Source organism: Ruditapes philippinarum, unplaced genomic scaffold (assembly GCF_026571515.1).
Source record: "Ruditapes philippinarum isolate M1 unplaced genomic scaffold, ASM2657151v2 ctg2710_1_1_1_1, whole genome shotgun sequence".
Classification (NCBI taxonomy): Eukaryota; Metazoa; Mollusca; class Bivalvia; order Venerida; family Veneridae; genus Ruditapes; species Ruditapes philippinarum.
This window is the reverse complement of record NW_026854466.1, coordinates 76,614-87,129: the sequence shown is the minus strand read 5'-3', so window position 1 is coordinate 87,129 and position 10,516 is coordinate 76,614. Positions and strand designations below refer to the sequence as shown.

At 31.0% G+C, this 10,516-nt stretch overlaps 1 protein-coding gene across 1 annotated transcript in view; it reads left to right on the top strand.

Annotated features, from left to right (window-relative positions):
- The first annotated feature begins 1,319 nt into the window (after positions 1-1,319).
- The window catches only part of LOC132740211 (uncharacterized), a 52,341-nt gene continuing 43,144 nt past the window's right edge, over positions 1,320-10,516 (top strand). Inside the window, exons 1-3 of the mRNA XM_060728069.1 lie at positions 1,320-1,456; positions 2,402-2,446; positions 6,480-6,524. Of these exons, the coding sequence (XP_060584052.1) occupies positions 1,451-1,456; positions 2,402-2,446; positions 6,480-6,524 (96 nt within the window). The 5' untranslated portion in view covers positions 1,320-1,450. The remainder of the gene's footprint in view (positions 1,457-2,401; positions 2,447-6,479; positions 6,525-10,516) is intronic.

The window sequence follows — 10,516 nt, the reverse complement described above, 5'->3', positions numbered from 1 at the left end:
TTCGGAATAATTAACGATAAAATACTTTACGCATATTATGAACTACTATATTATTGAACCTCGTCATGAAATATGGTAAACAAGATCAGCGAAGTATATCGAAAAGACCCGAAGATGTGCGATTATATTTATAGCATATTGGAATTTCCTATAAGTCAAAATGAAAAGTAGAAAGGTAAGAAAAACTGTTTTTTATTTGATTTATTGTATAAATTTATTTCATATACATAAATTGATTTTGAGCCCTTTTACGGTGACCGTCGGAATAGTAGCTAATCGAAAACAAAGTTAAATCATGCTTATACGACGTACGTAGTGTCATAATTTGTCTCGTAACTATGAGCAAAAAAATCAAAACAAAAGAAAACAACACAAAAGCCACTTGAGAGATAACCTTTGCTTTCACATAGTAAAATGTATCAAAATTGAAACGCTAAATGCTACATAAATAAAGCATGAACGACTTTTAATTAGTGAAGTAACATTTATGCTTGGTAACAAGAGTATCATATTGCACAAGCAGACGTTTAAAATAGATCTGTTTAAAGTTGAATGTTAAATATATAATTAAGTTTAACTACGTAGTGCCTTGTTTTTGACGTTATACAGTTTTGTCAACCCTGGTTTTATTTTTGAATAAAGCGGAAGTTGAAATAAAAATTGCAAGGTACAGAAAAAGAAAGTGGATTTTAATGAAAAGAATTCAAATGTAACATACCTTTGCCATTATTAAATGTTGAACATTAAAAATTAAATAAATAAATTGTCAGGTAAAAATGTATATTTCTGGTTTTGCCTTCAACATTATAACTAGTATATGTTATATACACTATATACACGATTAATACGATAACATCTTTAATATCAATGATGTAAATCAAGTGGTGATGATGATGGTGATACCTGAAAGAAATCTGTCACTTACATGTAAAAATATTGTAAATGAATTACTACATCTAAAAGTATTGTAAATGAATTACTTATATGTGTTGAATTTTATGGTCATGAAAGGCAAGGAATAATTTATACGTTATTCATACGTAATGTAAGTATAAATTCGGCGGTCTCCTGAGTATTGTTGTAAGCGGAATTTACTTTATTGAGCAAATGAAAAGATACTTAAATTATCGTAAACTGGAACAATCTGAATAGTATAATTCCTGTATAAAGAAAGAACAAGATATACTTCTTAATGTTGTAGAAATATGATAAATCATTACCAACTGTGTTGTACTAATCTAACCTTAACTTTAAATTGAGTAAGTATGATATCATCGGTCTCATGTACGTATTGATAAAAAAACAACTTAAACATGATGTTTTATTTATAAAGTCACATGATTTTATAAACATGTATTTTTTTCTTTTATGTTTTTAATTAACAAGCAAGTCACGCAAACTATTGTTTTTTTTCTTTCAGGTTGGAAATATTTGTATATCTTAAAACACAATGTCGGTAAGTTAATCTTATTGCTAGAATCTTACTTTTAATATTTCAACCATTAAATTTTTTAACTCAAATGGTTTCATACATTGTATTGATACCTTTAAAGCTACACTAAATAAATTTCATGAAAACAGAAAAAGCGATATTTCATTAATAAATTGGGTTTTATATCGACTTCAGATTTTATTTTGGTGTCAAGACAACCAAAATAAGTTTTATAAACATAAAAAATGGGCAACCTCATTGTGGCGAAATCGGAAGTACATTTTCTGCTTGCATGAGAAACATCCGTACATCAATATTCAATCAACAGACATGACTATATTCAATAGTCTTAATTTAACTGTATATTTCCGCATTGTAACGGATGTTTTCATACAAATTTAATCCTTTTTAGGAGATGATTACTTTTTTCTGAACCCCAGGTCTAGTGCACCGTGAAGCTAAAACGGTTAAAGTGTGTTTGCACAAGAAAATCTCATATTTACTGTGTCCGGATAGCAACTATAACACGGTGACGTAGCACACACATGAGCTGATTATAGTCTTCATTTGCATGTTAAAATTCGTATACGAAATTTAGTGTTACCGTGGGGTTTTCCGTTTAAAATCCTAATTTATGAGCAATATTTGATGACATTTACAACAATATTGTGAAAAAAAAAGGTTTATGAAACTGTAGAATGCTTGATTTTTAGGCCGACGGAAAAATATTTTCACATATTTATTAATGTAATTATATAATGTAGCTTTAAAAGATTAAATACGAGTTTATTTTTGTGTAAAATTAGGCGTGATCCAGTGATGAGATTAGTTTGAACTAATGACAATCATCTCATGTTAACACGCATGAAACATTTTGCTTAACGGGACATATTTGTGTATTTGTAATTACTATTTTTCGCAAAAACCTATTAATAATTCAATACTGAATCCTTCTTTCACTTCTTTCAGAATAAAGACAGTAATAATGATGGAGCTTCAGGCTCTTCACAGATGGTAAGGCTATATAACGCTTGAATAAAATTCAACCAAAAACATTCATTCCTTAAACTTTTATGTATGTAGAAATTATTCTAACAATAAATGCCTATTTGGTTACTTCTTACTTTTTGATAAAAAAATATCAATTAGAATTACACATACTGTTGATTTAAACGTTTTGGTACATAATTAAACTGATAGTAAATTATATTTCCACTGTCATTGAAATATTACTTAAGATCACACAAAAACTATTGATATATAAAAGTTTTTGCAACATAAATGTTTATCAATAAAATGGATATGTATGCTTGTAATATTGTTGCAGTATGATTGATACCGTAACATTTTATATTAGGGAAAAAACTTTAACCCTCTGGAAAAAATCGTAATATCTTAATATTTTGAGTTAAATACATGTATTTTCAAACACTTGTTACTGCCTCGACGGGTGATTCTAAAGTACTTTTTAACATGTGGACCATAAAAGTTTAATTATAATGAATAATAATGCTAGTGATATGTTATAGAATAATCGAAACATTAACACTTAATATCAGGAAAACAAATATAGCGAGGTTCCAGGTTCTTCTCGTCATAGTCTAAAAAGAAAACATGATTCATAAGAATACTTTTTACATAATTTTATGAAAATCTCAATATTTTGATTTCAACACACGCATTTTGTAAACACTGGATACTGCTACGGCATTAACATTTAAAATATCGTAAATTAACCAACTCAGTATCCATTAACCTTTAACTTTTTAGTTCGTTACCTGTTTATCTTGAGGAGGCATCAGGTTTACCCTCCGTCCATCTGTCTGTGCGTCCGGCCGTCTATCCCTCTGTCTGTCCACAAAAATGGTTTCCGTGATATCACAAACAGTAAAAAAAATTATTGTTTTATAAAGTTTGAGGTATGGGTAGATGGCAGTCTGGAGATTATGTTCGTTTTTGTTTATTTTCTTCATTTGTTGAAAAATCTGGTTGCTATTACAACAAAAATACATGGTTAATATAACACAAAAACTGGATCCCGTGATAACCCAGAAGAACTGCTTTTTTCATGAAACTTTAAATATGGATTAATAGCAATCTGGAAATTATCCTTTCTTTCTATGTTGAAAATATTTGATACTGTCAAACAGAAAGATTTAAAATATAGCAAATATAAGAATATTTGTGATACCTCAAATAGTACAGAAAATATTGTTATGAAACTTAAAATATGGATATTTGGCAGTATGGGTATTATGCAGATCATTCTAAGCTCGACAAAGGGATATTGAGATCTGTCCCACTCAGCCAGCGTCGGCGACCGCGTCCTGATTTTTAATTAAATTTTTTACGCACTTAAATAATTTTCACTATTACTTCTATTCTTCTTAAGAGTATTTATTTCAAACTTAGAATATATGTTTCTTTCATAAACCACATCATGTGTGACAAGGTTCTAACTCTAGCTCAATTGTTATCAGATTTATCCCCCTTTAACTTAGAATTGTCATGAAGAAATATGTGTTTTTATATAACTGCTTTATTCCTTAATTTATGTCTCCAAACTTTAAATATATTTTCTTATCATCACCCATATTTTATGTAGCGAAGTTCATAATAATTATTATAGCACCTTAATATGATTATAATTACCATCCTGAATTAAGAACTTTTTTTGAGGAAATGCTATTTGTTTTTTATAACTTCTTTTATTCCTAAGGTATCTACTTCAAGTATATATTCGTTATTACCACTCAAATCAGGTTAGAGAAATAAGAACTGATAATCTAGATTGACTATTTCTAGAATTCTGTCCTCCTTATATTTTCTCTAGAGAATTTTAATGATTGATTCTTACAGAAACTTCTTCATTTCTTAAACTTAAGGATTTACTTCAAACTCCCACATTATAATAATATGATAGGGTTTATAAATTTTGAGACCATATTGCCAGAATTATCTATCCTTTTAACTTTAAATTATCCTTATTCATTCTATAACTTTTAATTTCTTCATGGAGCTATAATTGCAGATTTCAATTATATATTAATTTTCAAGGTTTATTGTTATTGGAGAATTATTGTGAAAAGTGGAGATTTACTGTTAATATTAAGAAAGCTAAAATAATGATTTTCAGAAAAGGCAGACTAAGATATAACATTTCATTTGTATATAAAGGAGAAAATTTGGATATTGCCGACAAATTTACTTATTTAGGAGTAGTCTTTACAACTGGTGAATCGTTTATACTTCTTTTGAAACACTGTCTGGTCATGCTTTGAAGGCTTTAAATAAATTACAACTAGATTTGATTAAATTCCCATGTATAACTGTGAAACATAAACTAGACCTTTTGATAAATTAATCTCACCAATTTTGAACTATGCTTCAGAGGTAAGCGGTGTATATGATTGTTGTAAATTAGAAAAAAAGTGCATTTCAATTTTTATAAAAAAATATGTTAGGCGTCAGAGTACAAACTCAGAACAATTTTATTTATCATGGAGAACTAGGAAGAACGCATTTGCAATGCAGAAGAATTGTAAGTGTAATAAAATGCTGGTCTTAAATTATACAACTTGAATATGTAAAATATGTTCAAATAGTTTATAATTTATCGTGCAGAGGCTTACATGTAAGACCTAACACAAACATGAGTTACAGATTTATTACAGTCACTTGGTTTTATTGATGTATGGTTATCTCAAGGTGTAGGAAATGTAGATGTATTTATTACTTTAGAAATAAAAAGAGTAAATGATGTTTTTGTCCAAACTGGTTATGACCCGTAGACAAAAACTAACTCCACTCCATGGGTAGCTTAGTGTCTGTAGATGTATTTAATAAATATATCGCGTTTATGCTTACTCCAAATTTGTAAAAAATCAGAGCTTAGATATTTCTACCAGGAACACTGTTAAAGAATATATTAACTCTGGGATGGCCGACAAGAAATTTTATTGCATTCACAACAATGAAGTCAACTCTTCTGTCATTATTTGAAATAAGATATACATTATTGAAGTTTTCAAGTCATGACTGCAAATATGCCAAAGCTACATGTACTGGCACTGACTCCTTCAACATCCACGGCTATTTTCTTTCCTTTCATCGTTGTGATATTGTCTCACGCTGCGCAGCTGGTCTTAGTAGAACTTTGGGATCATATATAAAATATATTAAATAAAGCAAATAAAAATAGTTCATATGAACCTATCTATGTGATGTATGGAATTAAATCGCAGGGAAGAACTAAATCATAAATGCGCACAATTAAGCAAAAGAGTATTATAATAAAATATGCACCATTTACTGTAAAATATAGACATATTATTTCAGTGTACTTTTAACTACATTTGGGACTTCAACAAAATAAAGTCCATCACATAAATCTAATAACATGTTCCTCTTTATTATCGTCGGGTACCTTCAGTAACTCTGTCGTTTTCTCCGTTGCTCTATGTTTACTATATCCTTATCGAGTATGTAATGTTTGTACTTTGATAACTTGTTGTTTTTTGATATTACAAAACAACCAGTTCTTAGACTGAAAAAAAAACTATTCACCTTTTAACAGTTACTTTAAGATTTGATCATTACTTCAAATCTTGTTTGCAACAAATTATTCTGTTTCATAGCAGCATAATACATGTATAACTCTACAGCAAATTATTGTGTGAAGAACAAATAGCCCTGAGAAAACATTTTGAAATGACAGTCATTATTTCTTTAAATTCCATTAACATGTTTTCGTGAATCAGAGGTTGAGGACGACCGATTTTCCTTGGAATATATTTTATCGAATTGTCAAATAAACGTCACAATAAAATTGTATTTGTACACTGCCATCATTCATTTTATAATTTAGATACAACCTCATTTTTCTTTAAGGTTGGATTATTTTAAATTAGGCTGTTTAGATTTAATTTTTTTTTAATTTGAAATATTGACACTCAATCTTGTCAGATAACACTTACGAAACATTATGCTTTACTGAACAAATTTCCATATTTGTAAAACTGAGTAATTTAATACTGACTTCTTTCAGGATAAAGACACAAATGACGACGAGGCGTTAGGCAATTCATGGACGGTAAGGATATTTTCCGCCTAATTAAAAAAGAAGATCTTATACCTTTAAAATTTGGTGTTAGAATAATTTCCGTGTTGACAATTGTATACACTGTATTTAAGAGGATAAGCATTCACACGGCTTCTGTTGTAAATTCTACAATTTACCATGAAGAATAACATCATGACCACATACATTACTGATAAGTTCAAGTATCAGGTAACATTACAATTCTATTTCCAAGTTGCAATTATACATTAATTACTAATTTGTAAATGCAATTTAAACTTCTGTTATGTTTTAAGATAATAAATGTTCACAGCACAAGAAATGTGGATTAGAATATTATTATGAAAGTTACAGAAAAAGAGGAATTGATAAAGGCCTCATCTTTTTACTCTTAATTTTCTACTAATATACATGAAACATTTGCAAAATAAAATCACAAACACAGGTGTTATGTTTTCACTTCAACAACTGCGCAAGCGTGGCGGTAAGCTATGAGCGAAAATTGAGGCCCTGTCACCATAGTTAAGTTACTATATTAAGTGTATGATCTATGATGAATGATAATGAGGCTATGGTATTAAATATGAGATGAGGCGTGGATGGAGAAAGAAAAGTATATTTTTAAGAAATGCACTATATATCAATAATTACAAGTTTATTATAGAAATAAAAAGGGTCATGCACATGGATTACGGCTAAATCAAATGACGAATTGCAATCACAACAAGAGATTCATTTAAAAAAGGATGATTTAATACAAAGCGTTTGCTTCCTTATTTTAATTCCATGATATGAATTTTAAGCAACCTTATTCGTTATTCGTTATTCTAGACGATATAATGGCAAAACATGAATGATGATAATACTTTATTAATTATATGTCTTAAAAGATTGTTGTAAAGTGGACATTCGAAGAAATTAATTATGATATTTGCGGTTTTACCATAACATTTGTCTTTAAGCAATTAATAATGCCACCTCCCCCCTTCAAAGAAGTATATTGCTTTGCATTTGTCTGTTCGTCAGTCTATCGGTCCGTCGGTCAGTTCCGAGTGATAACTAGAGGACGCTTAGGCCTAGGAACTTCAAACTAGCTATGATGATTGTTCATGACCAGCAGATGACCCCAATTGAATTTGGTCAAGGGGTCAACGGTCAAGGTCACATTGACCTTGCAGGAAAAAACGGTTTCCAATCAATAACTTAAGAGCGCTTAGGCCTAAGAACTTCAAACTTGGTGTGGTGACTGTTCATAACAAGCAGATGAAGTCTATTGATTTTTGGAGTCATGGGTCAAAGGTCAAGGTCACATTGACCTTGTTGGTAAAACCGGTTTCCGATCAGTAACTCAAAAAAGCTTAGACCTAGGAACTTCAAACTTGGTATGGTGATTGTCCATGACCAGCAGATGACCCCTATTGATTTTTGGGTCAAGGGGACAAAGGTCAAGTTCACATTGACTTTGTAGGTAAAAACGGTTTCCGGTCAATAACCTAAGAATGCTTTAGCCTAGGAACTTCAAATTTAATACGGTGATTGTTCCTGACCAGCAGATGAATCCTATTATTTTTAATTTTGGTGTCGAGTGCCAAAGGTCAAGGTAACATTTACATTGTTGGTAAAACGGTTTCTGATCAGTAACTAAAGAAGGCTTAGGCCTAGGAACTTAAAACTTTATGGTGATTGCCCATGACCAGCAGCAGATGACCCCTATTGATTTTTTGGTTAAGGGGTCAAAGGTAAAGTTCACATGTACTCATCATTTACTTGACAACCCATAGGATGTTTGCCTTCTAACTTAGTAGGTGCATTATACGTCACCCTTTTGATTTAATTGTCAAGGAGTCAAAAGTCAAAGCCAAATTGACATTGTAGGAAAAAATCGGTTTCTGAATTTAATTTAATAGTTTGACAAGCTATCGGTTGTTGGCCGTAACGCTTTGAAGATGCATTAGTCTTGACCAGAAGAGGACCCCTATTGATTTTGGAGTCAGAGGGTCAAAGGTCAAGGTCGCATTGACCTTGTATGTCAAACCAGTTTTCTATCAAAAACTGGACAATCCATTGACCCTTGACCTTCAAACATTACAGATGCAATACTTTTGGTCAGAAGATTTCCTCAATGGATTCTTGGGGTTAACGGATCAGCGGTCAAGATCATATTGACCTTATATTTAAAAACGCTTTCTTATCAATACCCCAACAACTCATGGGCCCTTTATCTTCAAACTTCACAGGTTCATTGGTCTTGGCCAGTAAACTTTATTGATTAAGTGGCAAATGTCAATGTCATATTGACCTTGTATGTAAATTTGCAGTGGTTGATAATTTTTATTAAACTAAAAATGTGTTTTATCTACACAGTTCAAGGTCTTATGTAATATAACAACTTGGCTGTTATTAATGAGGCCTATATGATTCATACAATTTATGCATATGCTATTTGGTAAGATTTGTGATAACTTTGTCATAAAATTGCTGCACACAACCATTGCAGTCACAATTTCCTAGTAACTAGTCATGACCAGTAAATAACCCTTATTGAGTTTTCGGTCACTAGGTGAAAAGTCAGTCATAATAACCTGATCACATAAATAATTGGCTTCCGATAGGGGGGCATATATGTTTTACAAACATATCTTGTTATAACACAGTATTTTTCGTCTTTTACTATTCTTTTATATCTATATTCTATTGTGTACCATTTTCTATGCTAAGGTTATGAGAGAGAAAATGAGAAAACACATTTCTGTATCTATATTTTATATGCTAAGACACATATCTTTATTTATAGGCTAAAAAAACAGTATCTTATGTGTACCATTTTTCATGCTTAGATTTTGACACAGAAATAAGAAAACGCGTGTCATCATTCAAATGCTCTAATATAAACTGAAATAGTCTTCAAAATGATGTAACGTCTACAAGTTCTTGTAAAGTTCTTGTAAAGTAATGCTTTTACCAATCGAGGTATGTGGATATCAATTAAGGGTAGCTTTAACATAATGTAATAAAAAAAGAGTTATCTTTAATGTAACCAGAGATCCATACATAAAAGAAACTATCGGAGGGAGCATATATTTAATGTGTTTGTAGATTATCTAATATATGATATCAATATATTGGGAACATGTGATTTAGGGGGGGGGGGGGCTATAATGTCTTCGCATGTTTTATGTTTTGCTACGGTCCGTCTATCGGTTCGTCCGTCTCCATTATCATGTTCGCTCTATAAATCCTATACCAATTGAAGGATTTTCTTCAAACTTGGCTCAAATGTTCACCTCAACAAGGGCTGCCCATGTGTCAGCTCAATGTCAAGGTCACAATTGAAGGTCAAATATAAAACAGTCAAATATAAGACAGTATGTCGTGGCCGCTCTCTGAGTCCTACACTAATTAAAAGATTTTCTTCAGTCTTGGCTCAAATGTTCACCTTACCATGTTATGAGCAGAACCTATGTTACCTTTCTGTCGGCTTAAAGGCCCAACTGGACTATAAAAGCCAGCGGATGGCGCTAGGGCAGGTTTCTTATTAATTTTATGCATGCTTCACTTCAGGGACCCTTTTTCAAAGATTTAAGATTAATTACAAAATGCATTAAAACAACACTTGGCATGTTTGTAGGCATAGATATTTTTGATAAAGATTGACCAAAATTATTCAAAATATAAGTTTGTTAAGTGTATTTCTGGAAAAAAATACTTGCTGTCAAATTTGAAATTTGAATTTCCCTGGGAGGAGCCATGTGATAATTATAGGTCATGAACCTTCAGTAGTAAACAGAAGCACGTGGCAGTGTTTATTTCAGGGAGAGAGATTTGTAGCAGACGATGTATATTTAAGGGAGCGAGATTTTCAGCAGACAACACATTGGAATGCTGAATAAAACAATAACTTTTACTGACTTGCTTTATCAAATCCCACAAATTTACAATAATCCATTAATATATGATTTTTTTTAAAATTTCAAAGTACTGATTTAACTTGTATTTGAATGGTT